The sequence below is a fragment of the Symphodus melops genome (genome assembly GCF_947650265.1).
Source record: "Symphodus melops genome assembly, chromosome: 22".
NCBI classification, from domain to species: Eukaryota; Metazoa; Chordata; class Actinopteri; order Labriformes; family Labridae; genus Symphodus; species Symphodus melops.
Window position 1 is genome coordinate 18,222,974 of NC_136712.1, and position 17,409 is coordinate 18,240,382.

The 17,409-nt window shown below is 45.4% G+C and overlaps 3 protein-coding genes across 5 annotated transcripts; 2 read left to right on the top strand and 1 right to left on the bottom strand.

Moving 5' to 3' along the window:
* Positions 1-251: 251 nt before the first annotated feature.
* apex1 (APEX nuclease (multifunctional DNA repair enzyme) 1) lies at positions 252-2,870 on the top strand. The gene is made up of 5 exons (XM_079334848.1): positions 252-362; positions 1,162-1,305; positions 1,398-1,561; positions 1,653-1,845; positions 2,026-2,870. Exons 2-5 carry the CDS (start codon positions 1,233-1,235, stop codon positions 2,538-2,540), a joined length of 945 nt encoding a protein of 314 aa, XP_079190974.1. The 5' UTR covers positions 252-362; positions 1,162-1,232; the 3' UTR covers positions 2,541-2,870.
* LOC306817731 (uncharacterized protein) lies at positions 2,785-10,959 on the bottom strand. Of its 3 annotated transcripts, none has more exons than XM_079334847.1 (9): positions 10,879-10,959; positions 8,744-8,946; positions 8,580-8,654; positions 8,390-8,488; positions 8,177-8,287; positions 7,189-7,312; positions 6,046-7,099; positions 5,857-5,909; positions 2,785-4,903 (listed from the first exon to the last, which is right to left on the bottom strand). In XM_079334847.1, exons 2-9 carry the CDS (start codon positions 8,891-8,893, stop codon positions 3,636-3,638), a joined length of 2,934 nt encoding a protein of 977 aa, XP_079190973.1. In that variant the 5' UTR covers positions 8,894-8,946; positions 10,879-10,959; the 3' UTR covers positions 2,785-3,635. The 3 variants fall into 3 exon arrangements, with proteins under 3 accessions (XP_079190973.1, XP_079190972.1, XP_079190971.1); XM_079334846.1 differs by lacking the exon at positions 10,879-10,959 and adding an exon at positions 9,910-10,197 and having other exon boundaries at positions 5,857-5,906; XM_079334845.1 differs by lacking the exon at positions 10,879-10,959 and adding an exon at positions 9,910-10,196.
* selenoo2 (selenoprotein O2) lies at positions 10,889-17,309 on the top strand (the record flags this gene model as incomplete). Its single annotated transcript, XM_079334849.1, has 9 exons — positions 10,889-11,370; positions 12,283-12,486; positions 12,599-12,776; positions 13,145-13,275; positions 13,695-13,972; positions 14,051-14,213; positions 14,548-14,733; positions 15,525-15,681; positions 16,392-17,309. The coding sequence occupies 9 exons, from the start codon at positions 10,889-10,891 to the stop codon at positions 16,539-16,541; spliced, it is 1,929 nt and encodes a 642-aa protein (XP_079190975.1). The 3' UTR covers positions 16,542-17,309.
* Positions 17,310-17,409: the final 100 nt, after the last annotated feature.

The following is a 17,409-nucleotide window of genomic DNA, read 5'->3' on the forward strand; positions in this document are numbered from 1 at the left end:
CGTTCATGTCGTGTCAAACGCGTCGGGAAAACGAGATCCTGAGTTGTAAAACGCACATGAACACTTGCGTCTAGGCTGAACAACAACTCGGAATTGTCATCACCTGGTTACGTTTTGGGGTGCATGTAACTTATTACAGGGACAGTCACACATCTTCTTCGTTTTTTTGTTGCTATTGTCAGAAATGAAATCACGAGAACACACACTGAAGTCTGAAGAACACTTCCCCAACTCGGACACTTGTCATATCCGAGCAGCACTTGAATGCATTATTGATGAGCGCGTGTGTGTGTGTGGGAGTGACTTACTGAAGCTGAAGCACAAACTTCTCTGATCTGCATCCTGTCGTGGAAGAAGTGCAAGTAAGATCATTTGCATGTCCTGAAATGTGTCGCCGAGTTAAAAACAGCCTTCAACATTTGCATTTATTGATTAAACAAATTATCTACTGCAGGGAGGGGAAGCTAATTACTAGCTTTGCTGCTGATTCCTCATTCATTCTCAGCAGCAGCAGCAGCAGGCCTGCTGGCTTCCCTTTGTTACAGAGGAAACGCTAGCTGCAGCGTAGCTCCCAGCCTGAGTGCTGCTCCATTTTCATGGGTTAAAACTTTCCAAACATGTGCACGGTTTTTACACTCAGCAGCGATGTGTGCAGAGTTTGCATGCAGGTATGTTTGTATTTAACTTTATGGAAGATATCGGCGATATGCACCAAAAAAAATCACATCTCGATATTGTTTTGGATCGAAGGCGCTGCTGCACGATATTTATCTCGATATTTTATTCTGTGAAGAAACAACACAAAGCCAGTTTTTTAAAGTCTTGAAGGCGTTAAAAAAAACAGGTTGCTGCTCTGTGTCAACATGTGCATGAAAAAAGGTGAATAATGTAATAAAAACAAATCCATCTTAAATTATATAATGATCCTTGATAACCAATTACATAAAGCTGTGTGCACGGAGAGAAGAAATAAGCGAAAGCACTTTATTTTGATGCAACATATACTATATTGTTAAGAAAGATAATGTCTTACCCTGTGGGTGTTTTCATAAAAACTGTGTTACAAATTCCAAGGCATTCACATCCCTTGCATTTCCCTCAGGATCAATAAAGTATCTATCTATCTATCTTAAAACTCCTTGTCTGTTTTCTTTGTTTCAGCGGCGCGTGTGTTGTTGTGTGTGCGTTTTGTGTGTTTGAGAGGTGTGCTATCCGCCAGAGAAAGTTCAAGAATGAAGCGAGGCAAGAAAGCAGAGGAAGCTGCTGCTGCTGATGCTGCAGACGGGGAGAACGACACCGGCTCTGGTACTAAACAGCGTGCACTCATTCAAACTGAACACACTCAGAGAGGAGTGCTGCTGCTGTATGACTTCATGTGTGTAACCTTCACTTCGCAGCTTCTGCAAAGAAAACAAAAAAGGCGAAGGAACCCGAGGCCCCGATACTGTACGAAGATCCTCCCGACAAAATGACCAGCAAGGATGGACGCGATGCCAACATGAAGATCACCTCGTGGAATGTGGACGGGCTGAGAGCTTGGGTGAAGAAGAAGGGCCTGGATGTGAGTTCATGGTGGACTTCAGAAATAAAGGACAGAAAAAAAAAAAATTTGAAGACTATCTTTAAGCGTTAAAACGTGTTTGTGTCCACAGTGGGTGCGTGAGGAGGCTCCCGATGTTCTGTGCCTGCAGGAGACAAAGTGTGGACAGAAAGACCTCCCCGCCGAAATCACCTCGATGCCAGAATACCCTCACAAGTACTGGGCCGTGTCAGACGAAAACAAGGGATACAGTGGCGTGGCCATGCTCTGCAAGACCGAACCCATCAACGTCACCTACGGCATCGGTGAGTGACGTTTTCTATACTAGTTATTTCCAGTGTCAATGCTAAGCTAAGCTAACCAGTGGTGGATTTATTTGAACAAAAAACATGTGCATGCTTAAAGACCAATATTTAAACACGCGTCTTTATAAATGCAACACAATAAAGTTGAAAGTGTTTTTAAATCAAGTCGTTTTCATCCAGGCAAAGAAGAACATGACAAGGAGGGCCGCGTCATCACTGCCGAGTTCCCCACTTTCTACCTCGTAACTGCCTACGTGCCAAACTCCGGCAGGGGCCTCGTGCGCCTAGATTACCGCAAAACCTGGGACGTGGACTTCCGGGCGTACCTGAGCGAGCTGGACATGCAGAAGCCTCTGGTGCTGTGCGGCGACCTCAACGTGGCGCACCAGGAGATCGACCTGAAGAACCCGAAGGGCAACAAGAAGAACGCGGGCTTCACCCCCGAGGAGCGCGAGGGCTTCACCGAGCTGCTGGCCAACGGTTTCGTCGACAGCTTCCGAGAGCTGTACCCCGATCAGGCCTACGCCTACTCCTTCTGGACCTACATGATGAACTCCCGTGGAAAGAACGTGGGCTGGAGGCTCGATTACTTTTTGCTGTCGTCCGGTCTGCTGCCCGGCCTGTGTGACAGCAAGATCCGCAACCAGGCGATGGGCAGCGACCACTGCCCCATCACTCTGCACATCACCGTGTAGGTCAAGTTAGCTTCCATTGTTGTCCTAGTACTACTGTTACCACTCAGGATGTCTTACATCTGTGGATGTTCCTCATGGCTGAAGTGCTGCCCGAACTCACTCTCGGTAGATTCAGAGTAGGATTAGTTTTCTTTCCTTTTTTTCACAAAACATTTCAAAGGCCCGTTTGTCCTCTTCAGTGTAAGTCTGTCAGTAAGCTCAGTGATGATAAAAGATTCTGTGAAGAAGCAACACTAAATATTCAAAAGATGTCTAAGCTGAATTTTATTAAAGTCCTCCTGTGACAGGTGACAGAACCTGTGGTGTGTTTGCTAAATGTTGCCACAGCTGATTCGGTAATGCACAAGTCTTTAACCCTCTTTTCCAAACATGTTTTCATACGTCTGTACAGATACATCCCCTCAATAAAGACTGGATTTATAGAAAAACTCTTTGTTTCTTCGCCCCGTGATAAGAAAACATTCACGATGCAACTGTTCAGGCCGTGACACATCGAGGAGCTCGTGAGCGCTCGCTGCAGGTTTTTCAGCTCCATCGGTACCGTCGTACTTTTCTTGGACGATTCGATGTAAAAAAAAAAAACGTATCGAGGACGATACCCGACTATAGTATGAACGGATAAATAAATACTTGAATAAATAAGAATTAATGAATAATTTAATGCGTGAATAAACAAAAGGTAAATGTCTTACATTTCCAAATGTATACATCCATTATTTTAAATGTAGAAATAAATTTAAGACATTTTGTCCCATTTACTGACCATTTTTTACTTAATCACATTTAATTATTCATTTATTAAAGTGTTGATATTTAATGATTTATACTTTTGTCAGGTATTGTCCTCCATACGTACGTGCTGATTGGCCACAGGCGGCCTTCATCGCCGTGTGCTCGGTGTGTCAGAGGCCTTCACACTCGTCTGCTTGAAATCACAACACGATGTTGCAATCGACTGCAGTCAGCACGCTAATTAAGAAGCTATTCTAGCAGAACAAGTTTCTTTAATAGCACTGAATAGGCAGCACAGTCCATTATCCAGTTCTGAAACTAATCTGTCACATTTTAAATCTCCACCTCAAAATGTTCAACAGCCTATGTTAGCTTCACCGTGTGCGTTCGTTGATGCATTTTCAGGTTGTAGGACTGCCTGAACCCTTTCCCACATTCCACGCACACGTACGGTTTTTCCCCCGAGTGCGTCCGCTGGTGTCTCTTTAAGCGGTTGGCACTGAGGAAGCTCTTGTCGCACTCGGTGCAGGAGTACGGCCGCACGCCCGTGTGGTAGCGCAGGTGTATGGTGAGGTAGCAGGACTGCGTGAAGCTCTTGCCACAGTGGGGGCACTGGAAGGGTTTGTGGCCTGTGTGGAAACGCTCGTGCTTCAGCAGCTCGGCGTGGGAGAAAAAGCCCTTCCCGCAGTCGGAGCAGAGGAACGGCCTCTCGCCGGAGTGAGTGAGCTCGTGCCGGATCAAAGTCGCCTTGTACACAAAACTTTTATCGCACTGCGAGCAGCTGAAGACGTTCTCCCTGGTGTGGCAGCGCTCGTGCTTCTTCATGTTCCGCTCCCTTTTGAAGCTCTTGCCGCAGAAGGAGCACATGAAGGGCATCTCCTCCGAGTGGATCTTCATGTGGTTCAGCAGCCCCCCCTTGTAGAGGAATCCCTTCCCGCACTGTGCGCACGTGTGCGGCCGCTCTTTTTGGTGGATGCGCTGGTGTGCGGTGAGAGCTGCCCGGTAGGCGAAACTCTTCCCGCAGTTGCAGGTGTGCAGGCGCTCCTCTTGGTGGGTCTGCAGGTGCCTGTTGAGGTGGCTGGCACAGCCGAAGCTCAGCTCACAGCGAGGGCACTTGAAGGAGCGCTCCACCTTGACGACCTCCCCGTCGTGCGTCTTCATGTGCCTCACGAGAGCCGACTTCCAGGCAAACGCTCGGCCGCACTCCGAGCACAGGTACTCGCCGTTCTCCATGTGCGTTCTCTTGTGCTCCCTCTGAGCAACCAGGGACTTGAAGAACTTCCTGCAGATGAGGCACTCGTACCTTCGCCCGGACTTGTGCGTCTGCTTGTGCCGTTCCAGGGACTGTTTGAAGGAAAAGCGGCGTCCACACTGAGCACACAGGAAGGGTTGTTCCCCCGTGTGTATGCGCTGGTGAGCTGTAAGTAGAGATTGAAATCTGAAGCTCTTCTCACATTCAGGACAGCTGAAGCCTCCCTCTTCATCAGTGAGGAGCGGAGCAGACTCCTCGTCATCCTCAGTGTGTGCAGAGTGAACCTTGTCGATGTGCTGCTGGACCTGTGCTTCCTCCGAGTGCTGGAAGGAGCATTTAGGACAGGAGAAGGCTGCTGGGGAGCCGTCGCCTGCAGAGCCTGAGAGACAACACAGTTTGTGTTCTGATAATCAAAAAGACACTTTGTATTTGACTAAATTATTCTGCAGGCGGGGTGTTTGTCTGTTTTGTTTTATTTTCCTCTTTTCGTTTTATTTTAATTATTTCATCCTGTGGACAAAAGTGTTATTAGCACGTGCACGAGTCTATTTGAAATATGCACAGGTTCAATGTGTAATTTGCTTCTCAGCTTTGTCTTCATTATCTCTATTTTCATAACAGCAACACAATAACTGTGAATATCTGTGTGTTCAGTGTTTCCTACACACTGACGATAACAGGACGGGTCGCTAAAGTAGACTTCCAACCTGTTCTTATAGTCATGTAATTGCTGAAAGAGAGAGAGAGAGAGCGAGAGGGAGGGAGGGAGGAACGGAGCCATGAGGATCAGACGAGCTCCAGAGAGAGAGAGAGAGAATCATACTGTCCGTGCATCCCTCTAATAAATGCACCTTCCTCCAATTAAATCTGAAGCTTCTCATGCATCATCTCATTTATTTTATTTTTTTAAATAGTGTTCAGGTTGCAGCTGCTTGCTCCTGACGCTGTGCTGGACTTTTAAAAATGCAAGGCCTTGACTCTTTCTGCTATGCTACTATCTGCCTCAGAGAGCTCATGAAGTGTGACCTCTAGAGGACATTGTTACTGCTGTATTTCTACAAACTATTATTCTCAGTGGTATATACCTTTTTTTGTAATCTAATATTGTGATATTATCAGTGTTTGTGTCTGTGCACAGATGAGCTGAGCAGATTGAAGCTGTCCGGTGCAAAAACTCAATTAATTTAGAGAATATGAATACAAACCTAAGATCAAAGTCGACAGGAAGATAAAGGTGTTTTTACAAGTGTCATGTCTAATTCATCATCATCATCATAATAACTTATTAATAAATAACAAGAAGGACAGATAAAGAATGAAGAGAATACTCACAGTCCACACCGTCCTTTGAGAGCGCGGATGAACCGTACGAGTGCTCGTCGCTGCTGAAGGAGACAAGTTAGAGGATGAAGCCGCGTGGATCAACATCCACCAATCATTCAACTCAACAAAGTGAGGATCATGTGTTCACCTTTTAGAGCAGTGATTAAAAACAAGAGGAAGTCTTGATGTGGCACGTACCGGTTGAAGGGTAATGGCTTCAGCTCCGGAGGTTTTCCCGTGACTTTCTCTTTCCTTTTTCTGGAGGTCAGGCTCTTCTGCAGATTTATAACCTGGATTTTCATGGTGGGTTTGCGTTTGCGCCCGCTGGTGCGGACCTTTGCCGACGTCGGCATTTCACTGCCAAGCTCGGGGACCGCGCCTTCCTGCTCGTGCGTGGGACGGTGACTGCTCAGAACCTCGGCGTCCTCATGACCACGATCCTCCTCGTGCACCTGCAGGTCGCCCACAACAACCTCGTCGCCCGTTTCCCGGCTCTCGGCGGATTCGTTTTTGTGGTGATCGTCAGCGTGAGTTCTCAGATGCTTTGCGAGTGCCGGCTCCCAGTTAAACCTCTTGTCGCACCGGTGACACGTGTACACGCCGTCGACCACGTGGGTCTGCCTGTGCCGCTCGCAGGCCGCCGGAGACTCGAAGGTCTCCCCGCAGATGAGACAGTCGCACCTGCTGGTCTTGTGTGCCGCTTTGTGAGTGTGTCTGTGCCTGTCGAGGGACTGCCTGAAGGAGAAGCAGCGGCCGCAGTCACTGCAGCGGTGAGGGCGTTCGCCCGTGTGGATGACCCGGTGGGCGGTCAGCGAAGAGGCAAACTTAAATTTCTTCTCACAGTCGGGGCAGTCATGAGGCCCAACTGAGGTTTTAGGCTGTGCAGCCCCAAAGTCCTCCTGGTGAACTTCTGGATGTGCACCAACTCCAGCTTTGTCTTCTTCTCTGCTCGTCTCATCTTGACAAACAACCAAAGAATCTTCAGTCACAAAGTTACTGTCTGCTCCTTCGAAGCAGTCGTCTCCCGTCACCACCTCTATCTCGCTGCTTGCGCTCAACTCAACCTCTGCGTAATCCGTCACCGTGATTATTTCAACTGCTACGTCTTCCACGAATGATGCGGCGTGTGCGTCATCGGCGAGGCCGGGCAGGGGATCTGATTGGTCGGGTTGTTCTGCAGGCGGGGCCACTTTGCTCGGGATTACTGCGGAGAGCGAGGAGAGGATGCTCTCGCCCATGCTCGAAGGAGGAACTGCACAAAAAGTGGAGAGCGGTATTTTTTTTCGTACAGTTGTGAGGTAAAGGGAAGTGAACTAAAGAAGAGGTTTTGAAGTGACTCACCATGTTGCTCTAAATGTCCGACGTGCTTCTGGTGCTGGAGCAAAGTGTTCAGGTGTGTAGGCTCAGAGACCGCGCACTCACACTCCTCCAACACTGAGCAATCTGAGCCGAGCCACGAAACAGTCTGTGGGGAACACACAGTCCAAATACAACATTTTACACATTCATATCTGATAACTCCAGCGTGTTCTGTGTAAACGTGTGTGTGTGTCTACAGTGAGGGAGAAGCTGGAGTCCTGCTGGCTGTGTTGTTGTCAGAGCTGTGTTTACATGGACGGGACGCCCGGCTCCTCCCCTTCTGTATAAAAGCTGTTTTAGTTACTCACTGATTATTTGGATAAGGAGTTTTGTCATTCTGTGTCAGTTTACATGAAGCTACCAGCTAACTACCGAGCGCTAACATTAGCATGCTAACACTCCAGTGCAGGACACACAGGGGACTGCAGCTACGAGCTGAGGACAGTTTTGCCCGCTGCTTGCACTTAACGGTGCGTTCTCAAGGATATCTCCTGCGTGTGAACGCGAGTGGAGGCGGGTTGGCGGTGTGTCTCTGGAGGAGGGCGGAGGCTTCAGTGTGGAGGAGGCGTGGCCTAACAGGAAGTTTGTTTCGCTTTCATGATGGAGCTCAAGAGCGACATCTACTCTATCGAAATGTATTTTTCTTTCCTTTCGGCGCACGTAGGAGAAATCATGACTTTATGTTATTATTTAATAAGCAACGACTGCTTTATCAACCTTAAACGTCGAGAGAGCTGATCTAAGTAAATACAATCCTGAGGGTGGAGGGAGTAGAGATTCAGAAGTGTAAAACTTCAGGTGCAAGATCTCAAAAAGTCCTTTCGAGTTTATATTATGTGGGTAGAGCATAAACAGACGCAGCGTTTCAACATGACAACCACAAACCTGACACAGAAATCATGTACCGTCCAGCACTTGTTCAGATTGACTTATGGCTTCCACCGTGAGATAGTAAAGAAAAACTTCTAACCTGCTCGAGGTCCGGAACTGGCAACAGCTGAGCCAGCCGGAAAAGAAACTCTGAAAACAGCGTCTGCAAATCGCTGTCATACTGAGACCCAAACTCTGCGGGGAACACCTCCTTTTAAAAAAAAAATAAATAAATAAAAAATCATACAAGAGAGAGGACAACGATCTGTTTCCAAGCTATTCTTCACACTCCCATCGCGCTCTGCAGACTCACCGAGAAAAAGTCCCGTCTCTCAGCGGGATCTTTGAGCAGAGTCTGGACTAACCCGAGAAAGTTCACAACCATTTCCTCCTCTTCTTCTGATTCTTTGACCTGCAAGAAAACGAGCGTTAAAAACACACGTAATGCACCGCTCCTCTGGTCGGCCCGATAATGACGATAAACACATGTCGCTGACACTCACTTTAATTTTGTCCAGATAAGACAGTATGAAGCCAGGTTCCTCAAGCTGATCACTTTTGCACAACTCAACAATATACTGATGAGGAGGAAGAGAAAAAAAAAACTGCATCAAAATGACTTCATGTTGTAACACAGTTAACGAGCGTCTCCTCCACCACGACTCACCCTGGCTCTTAATCCCAGGAGAAGCTGCGTGCGGTGTTTGTACATGAGCAGCTCGGGAACCGCGTCCGTCACCAAACAGACAAAGTCTGCTACGGTCCAGTACTTTGTGACATCTTTCTTCTTCATGACCTGCATCATGGACGCTGACATCAGCTGGAGGGGCGGGACCAAGAGGCGAAGAGAAGCCAGAGGTAAAGGCTCACCTGGGATAAACAGAGATGACAAGGACTGAAGTTTACCTGAACCATCTGAACTAAACTAGTCCGCATGTCATCTGTCTGCAAATGGAAAACATGAAAAGGCATTTCAGTTATCAGCACCTTGGACTTAAAGGTGTTTTTTACATCTTAGTTATTCCAAAAGTACAAGAACATACTTAAAGATTACAACTGACTTCTCTTTGCTCAACTTCATCGACTTTGAAATATTTACATCTTTGTCATGATTAGGGTTGTTAAGATGAGTGGTGATAAATCGACTCAAAGGTGTCGAGGGTGACATCGGCGCTGTGAAAAATGAAAATCTGGTGAGCTTCTGCAGCTGTAGAGACAGATTTAGAAACTGAGACGGCACCACGGTCTTTTAAAATCGGACGTGTGGAAGAATTCTGACTTCAAGACAGAAAATGAAAAGAGGTGAGAAGACAAAAGCTGTGCAGATATTACAAGACGACCACAACTACTACACAACCAACACGATGCAGCGTTGAATGGACACCTCGATGAGATCCTCCAATCACCTCCACTTATTGAGAGATTAAAAAAACATTGAAAGGTCAAATCATCCTGACAAGCAGGTTAACAGCTCCTAAAGGAATCTCTTTCACTTTTAATCAAATACATCGTTACATCCCTGAATGATGCTTTAGGTGTGTTGTGTGCAGCATGTTGAACAGTCTGGTTGCTGAAATGTGACTTGCTTTCAAATCAGCCATTTAGTTAAAGGTTGCAACAACGTGCAATATAACAAACATTACAGTGAAGTTCAGACAGCATGGCTGCAGAGTGAAGTCACATTACTGCTCACACCTGAGAGCATGTTCAACATGCATGCTCAGCCATGCTTTCACTGTCTGTTTGCATCATCCCACTTTAACTGTGCAGCTTCATCCAAAGGTGGGACGAGCTGCAGACCTCAGGTCGAAGGGAACTCTGCAGACAACCAACCTTTGGAAGTGACAGTGAAGAGCCCCGCGTCCATCTTCTCACACCGGTGTTCAAAATGCAAAGAGTGAATTTAAGTGAAAACAAACAGCTGCAGTAGATTCTGATGAGAAGTGACAGGATGACAAGTGAAGTGTCCTGAAGCAAAGGAGCAAAGCTCAAATGAATCAACACTCGTCACATTAGAAGCGGCTACATGGTGATTTGTTGATGGAAATGTCTTCTTCTCTGTTTATATTTCACTGCAGGAGATTATTTGGCGTATACCGCCCCCTGCTGAATGTATTTTTTTTATTTTTAAAGTCGGCCTCTTGTTCCTTTGACGTTGTGGTTCACGGTTTGCAACATAAAGGCACATTACCGCCACCTAGCGGACTGGAGTGTGTAGCGGAAACCTCGTTCCCTTCACAAAATGTCATTTTTGTGTTAGTGTGTCAAAATGTGTAAAACGTGTCAGACTCATGACCAGTTCATCCACCAGGCTGTCTCTCCCCTCACCTTTCCTTCAACGTTTATAGTATTTTTTATTTTATCTAAATACTTGCTGCAGTTTTTTTTTAAATCCTGCTCTCCTACGAGCCCACTGCAACGACATTTCATTCTGCACACAAAGGTACTATAGGAGTGACAATAAAAAAAAAGTATAAGTCTCTCTCTCCTTTTCTTTCTCTGCATTTATTTTGATGTTTTCTCTAAAAAGAAGAATAAATGTGACTGACTTTGAAACTCGGAGAGCATCGTCTGGAGAGACTTCCAGGACAGGATGTCTGTCTGGGTTTTATGAATTATGGATTTCCCCGACTCTGAAAGATTAAAAAAAAAAAAAAAAAACCTTGTGTCAGATTTTAGAAAAATGACACGCGTGTGCGCGCGCGTGTGTGTGTGCGCGTGCGTGTGTGTGTATCTGTGCGTGCGTGTGTGTGTGTGTGTCTGTGCGTGTGTGTGTGTGTGTGTGTGTACGTGCGTACGTACGCGCGCGCGTATGGAGAGAGCGCTTGGTTTGGTCCAGCCCTGGCCGACTTCAGTCCTAATGGAGCCCTATCTCTGCAGCTCCACGGCCCTGGAGCGACTACGTTTCAACAACACCGCGTTGAGAAAGTTGCCTGTGGATGACTCGGAGGAGTTCGGGTCCCGGACGGTCCACTTGGCTTGTTTCTCTCGAATTCGCACTTTCCAACCCCTTTTACGCCCGACCTTCGTGGCCCAGTCCCCGGCGGCGCTGGCTCTTATCGGCTTGAGTATCCAGGACGTTTTGAGTAATCCTCTGGGCCCGGAGTATCTGAGCGGCTCCAGGCTGCTGCCGGGCTCCGAGCCGGCGGCTCACTGTTACAGCGGGCACCAGTTCGGCCTGTTTGCGGGACAGCTCGGAGATGGAGCGGTGATGTACCTGGGGGAGTTGGAGACGGAGACGCACGAGCGATGGGAGGTTCAGGTGAAAGGTGCAGGAGTCACGCCTTACTCAAGGTGCGTTCAAATATGCAGCATACATGGGGAGCCCCAAAAAGTTATAAAAAAATAAAATAAAATACAAATACGCACAATATTTATTTGTCTTCACTTTTTGGGACTCTGCAGTAACAACATACATTTCGAGGACAACACACATGTAGAGAAGTTTAACTATAATCTTCTAAGATCCACCAAGGAAAATGTTTTTTTGTCTCTGGGACATAATGATGTTGCCACAGCTAACACAGTGTTTCTTTATTAAGCCTTTGCTCATCAGAGGCATGTGAGTGCATTCACATAAGAAAGCTCCTTAAAAGCTTAGTGCCTGGCACACATCAAACCTATCCTCATTTCTTAACAACAGCTTTCTCAACAGAGTCTACAGCATTGCACCTATATTGTACTGGCTTATGTGTTCTGCCATAGACCCATGTATCTTTATTTAAGACGTTGTCTCATTTAACTTGTCAAACAGAGCATGCACGACATTAAAGTTCAGCAGGCTGTTACAGTTAAGTGCTCAAAGGTCTGTGTTGGAATTGGTGGACGATATACAAACAACATATTTTTTGATAAAGGTCTTTTTTTTTTTTTTTAAGTGCAGCTTTCCTTAACACTCCTGAACACTCAATCCATTCTTAATGTCTTCCAACTGGATGCATGAGTTGCAGAACTATTATGTGCAAAGGTTTTGACATTTTTGAAGTTTTGTTTCGTAATTGTAAAAGCTAAAGGTAACTTCATTTAGGAGATATTCTACATATTTGTCCTTTGATTGCCAAAGGCATGACAAAGGCATTTTTTTCTCAACATGCAAAGTGAAACTTGAAAAGTCTTCTTTCTGCTCTACCTACACACACTCATGTAAGTAGATCAGATGGACTATTAATGAAACAGTTTGTGAACAACACAATGCAACTCTTCCAGAGATGGTGACGGCAGGAAGGTGCTTCGCTCCAGTATCAGAGAGTTCCTGTGCAGCGAGGCCATGGACGCCCTGGGGATACCCAGCACCCGCGCGGCCTCCCTCGTCACCTCAGACCTTTACGTCGCCAGAGATCCACTCAACAATGGCAGGCGCATTTCTGAGCGCTGCTCCGTCGTGCTGCGTCTCGCTCCATCTTTCATCAGGCAGGAAACAGGAACCTTTTTTTTTTTTGTTTGCTTTAACTACAACAGCACACTGGTTCTCTGGAGAAATATCAACTTGTTGTGATGTGCTTCTTTTCTCTTTTGTTTTTAGATTTGGGTCTTTTGAGATCTTTCTTGGTCGAGATGATCTTTCAGGTCTGCAGGGTCCCAGTGCAGGGCGGCATGACATCCGTGCTCAGTTGCTGGATTATGTCATTGAGAATTTGTATCCCTGCATCCAGCAGGCTCATAGTAACCGTAAGGACAGGAATCTGGCATTTTTCAGGGAGGTGAGTATGAGGGTGTGCCCCTCAAATCTTTCTGACTGAGAGCTGAAGAACAGACGGTCACTCGCAGGTTGTATGATGTGAACATCTTCCCTGCCTACTCCCTCTCTGTGAACTTTCCGGAATTATTCCGGCTTCGTTCAAACATTGGCTCACCCAGACTTCAAGGAAACATTTTATCAGCGCTGGCAAGAAACACTTGTCAAATTAAAATGGAAAGAAATCGAATGTTCGCGTTCGCTGTCCCCGGAAACTTTCAGAGGTTTTTGTGTGTGTGTGTGTGAAAACACCATCCGTCTCCCTTAAGCTTGGTTCTCTTAGTGCTGACCTATAAGTAATTGCATCATCTGATGTGACTTGTTTACCTGCAGGTGATGAAGCGAACGGCTAACTTGGTTGCCCAGTGGCAGTGCGTCGGTTTCTGCCATGGCGTCCTTAACACAGACAACATGAGCATCTTGGGTCTTACTCTGGATTATGGCCCGTTTGGTTTCATGGACAGGTAGGATGCTGAAAGAAGAGACAAATATTATTAGACATAGACTGTATATGAATATGGACCTCCATCTTGCTGTACAAGATTGAAGATAAAACACCCCCAAGATCAGTTTGTGTGTTTGAAGCAGGCACTCACGATTGTTGAAGGTATAAAGAATCTTATGTTAGTTCATGTTTCCCTCCTGCAGCACCTCATGCACTGCTGAAAATCCGCTGCAGGAGAAACAGAGCAGCTCACTATGCTATATTATTATCACTATATATTTTTGTGCATGAAATAATTAACCTAAAGTTCTCTTAAAAATGAAAACACGAATCAGTGTGATAAAATCTTGCCAAAAATTTCATGATGTGCATTTGAATTTCATCCTCCCACCACATTTAACTTCATGCATCAACGTTCCTCCAAACTGTTAACTGCAGATACGACCCAGATTTTGTTTGCAATGCTTCGGACAAAAGAGGTCGCTACTCGTACCAGGCCCAGCCGTCTGCATGCCACTGGAACCTGGCTCGCCTGGCGGAGGCGTTGGGCTCTGAGCTGAAAGCAGCCGAAGCTGCGGCAATCCTGGATGAATTCATGCCCACATACCGAGCCGTCTACCTTGGGATCATGAGGAAAAAGCTGGGCCTTGTGAGAAGAGAAGAGGAAGAGGACAGCGAGCTCATATCAGACCTGCTGCGCCTCATGCACAACACCGGTACAAACACTGATGCAACTATTTTAAAGATGTGCTTCATGTTATGTTAAAAAACTCTAATTCTCTCTGCGTCTCCAGGTGCAGATTTCACTAACACTTTCCGCCTGCTGAGCCACATCCCCTGGCCTGAGGGGGGCGACAGTGAGCGGGTTGCTGTCGGACCAGTTTTGGACCTCATCTTAGAGCAGTGTGCTTCTATTGAGGAGCTAAAGGTGGCTAACAAGCCAACTATGGAGGACGGGTGAGGGAGTGTATGGTGGTTTCATACAGGAGTGTTACTTTTGCAATGAGCAGTTATATAAAGAACAAAAGATGTGTTGCCGCCCCACCATATACTCCCAACCGAACGTGCATTCACTCCAAGCTAAGTAGAATCATGGTTTCAAATAAATCATCTTTCTGTTTTCCCTTTTTATATGCTAGCTTTTTGAGGAAAAAGCTTACGAAGACAATATGTAAGTTCAAGGTTTGGTTTTTTTTAGCATCGGTTAGAATCGGGACAGAAACCAGTCACCTTAAAGCGAAATTCGTGATTTTTCTGCTTTTCCACTCGGTCTTCATTTCCATTTTTCTAGTGAGCTGGCAATGATTCTGTCCATGGCCCAAACAAACCCTGTCATGTTTGGGATAGTAGCAGATAGTCCTGGTGTGTCCGAGCAACTCGTCAGGATGGGACGGCTAAAGGAGCTGCTCAGCACAGATCAGGACGAGCTAAAGGAGAAGCAGCGAGACGACTGGATTCGCTGGATTAGCCGGTACAGGTGAGAAGGAGAAGAAGACTCGGTGTAAACAGGAAACCCTTACCTGAGTCAGCACTTAGTGAAACAGAACCCCTGTGTTACTTATACTGCTCGCTCTTGCTCCTACACAAATCAAGAAAATCAGGTTAGTTGACTTAACTTTAAGTAACTGCAAGTGAGCAGCTCTTACATTCACTTCTTTTCCTGACAGTTCATTAATATGTATGTATATATATATATATATATATATATATATATATATATAAGGAAGTGCCGGGTTCGAATCTTCATCAGACAGGCATCTCTCTGCATGTTCTCCATGTGCACGTGTGGGTTCCCTCGCAGGGCCTAAGGCTTCCTCCCACTGTCCAAAGACATTCACGTTTGCTTCATTGGTGACTTGGAAATTGTCCTGAAAGTGTAAAAGTGAGTGTGGCTGGTTGTGTAACCCCGCCTCGCTCCGACCTCAGCGACCCCAAACAGTCCAGGTGGTATAGATAATGGATGAATGATGCACATATGCACATTATCTATTTCTATAAATCCACATCACAGTGGATATATAGTCCCTTGTGGTTCCACAAGGGGGCAGTAAACCCTTTAAAAGGTGTTTTAATGTATTAGAGCCTCATTGAAGAACGTTTATGGTTGATATAATCCTCTTTTGAATATGTACAATTTTGCAATTCATACATTTCTTATGAGGTATTTCTATAAAAGCACACTTTTTTATAATAAATTAATTGGTAGGGAAAAAAAGTTCAATCTCAAATAATTTCCTGTAAATAACTTTTCCTGTGCTTCAATACCAGGCGGCGTTTATCCAGGGAGTGTGAAGGCGCAGGTGACTTGTCTCTCATCAAAGAGGAGAGACTCACTGTGATGAACAGGACAAACCCTCGAGTCGTCCTGCGGAACTACATCGCCCAGGATGCAATTCAGGCTGCCGAAAGGGGAGACTTCTCTGAGGTCGTGAGACTCATGAAATCTTTTCGTTTTTCTCCCTCTTTGATTATCTCTGTTAGGATAAGTAGATATTTTAACACAGATCTCCAAGGTGACAAGGTGTTCACTGCTTTGTTTATTTCTAGATAATCTTTAGCTAACGCCTTTGGCCGCTACTTCGGTTGCTACTTCTCTTCGAGGTGCCAACACGCGTAAACATCACATTAAAAGGTGCAGAAACGATATCTCTCCAGTTATGACAAAGAAACATAATTACTCAAATATAGAGTAAGAAATGTGACTTCTGTCAGACTAACAGGAAAACAGACAATGTAGGAATTCGTATCAAAGCACCTGAAAACTGAATGCTCAAGATTCCTGTTAAAACTCACTTTCACGATGAGCATATTGAAATTAGAAACAAGTACAAACTACCAATAGCAACGTACAGAAGTTAAAGAAACAATCGTGTACAACCATAATGAGGGTAATCACAAGTACCCACACTTTGATGTATACAGACCACTGTGGTATATTACATGGCACATTTCATGATATTTTCAGTGTCCTCTTGCATTCAGATGAAGACAAAGTTGGTGAACAATGCATCTAATCTGCACCTGGTGGAGACAGCAAGCCATTAATGAAACAATCGACATATTAGAATGAGATGTAAATGATGTTGCTATAGATTTGAATCAGTACTGATTGTCTTTCTGCACCTTGTTCTGCAGGTGAACAGGGTCCTGAAAGTGTTGGGCAATCCCTATTCTGCATCTGATGCATCTGGACTGAGTACTGTGTCTGGACCGGATGCTTTTAAACCGGCTGCTGCATACGATAAAAAACCTCCTGCAGGGGCACAAACGATTCGTATCACGTGATCCACATAGAGCCTTCCCAGGCAGGTGAAGGGGAGGAGGTGGACGGTCCTTGCCTCGATTTGAAGCAACGTTCTCTCCTGCATCCTGATGGGAGGTTGTCATGTGACCCAGTGTGTTCCAGTGTTCATCAATATGTTCATGAATCAGTGTACAGTATGTGTGAGCATAATACTAAAAAAACAAACTATAAGTGCTATAAGCGGTTGCTGATGAGTATGACGACTCGGACGACAAGTCAGAAATGACCTGTCCGAGTCTGAAACGCCCTGAACACACTGCCGCTAGTTATTTATAGATACAGGAAGTGATTTATCAGATCAGATTACAGTTCGTACTTACTGCAGCATGTCAATGGTCAGTCCCCACTCTCTCTATCTCTCTATCCATCCCCTGTCTTGCAGCAGGCACAAAATAAACAAAATAAAACTAAAAAAAAACAAAGACAAGCAATGTCACTAAACAACAGATAACCTGATGATGACACTATAGAGGAAATACAGTGCATGCAGATTCAACCACCACAGTAGCCTCAATCGAACCATCTATTAACTCACCATTTAAAGATTTTCTGTTTTTGGCAGATGATCAAAAAGCTTCAAAGTTCAACTTTGCTTTAAATCTTGTTAAAACTGTGTCAGACGAGGTCATTGCCAAAGTAATCCTTTCACAAATCATTAATGAAGGATACCCAGCTAGCAGTAATCTCTTTAAGTTAGTCTAATCACATTCTTCACAAACCATTTACTCCATGTGATTTTTATTTTAATTATTTCATTTCATTATTATTGTATTTCAGAATAAAATAAATATTCATTTAAGTCATATATTTGCAAACCTGTTTTTATTTCCCTTTAAAACACACCATGTG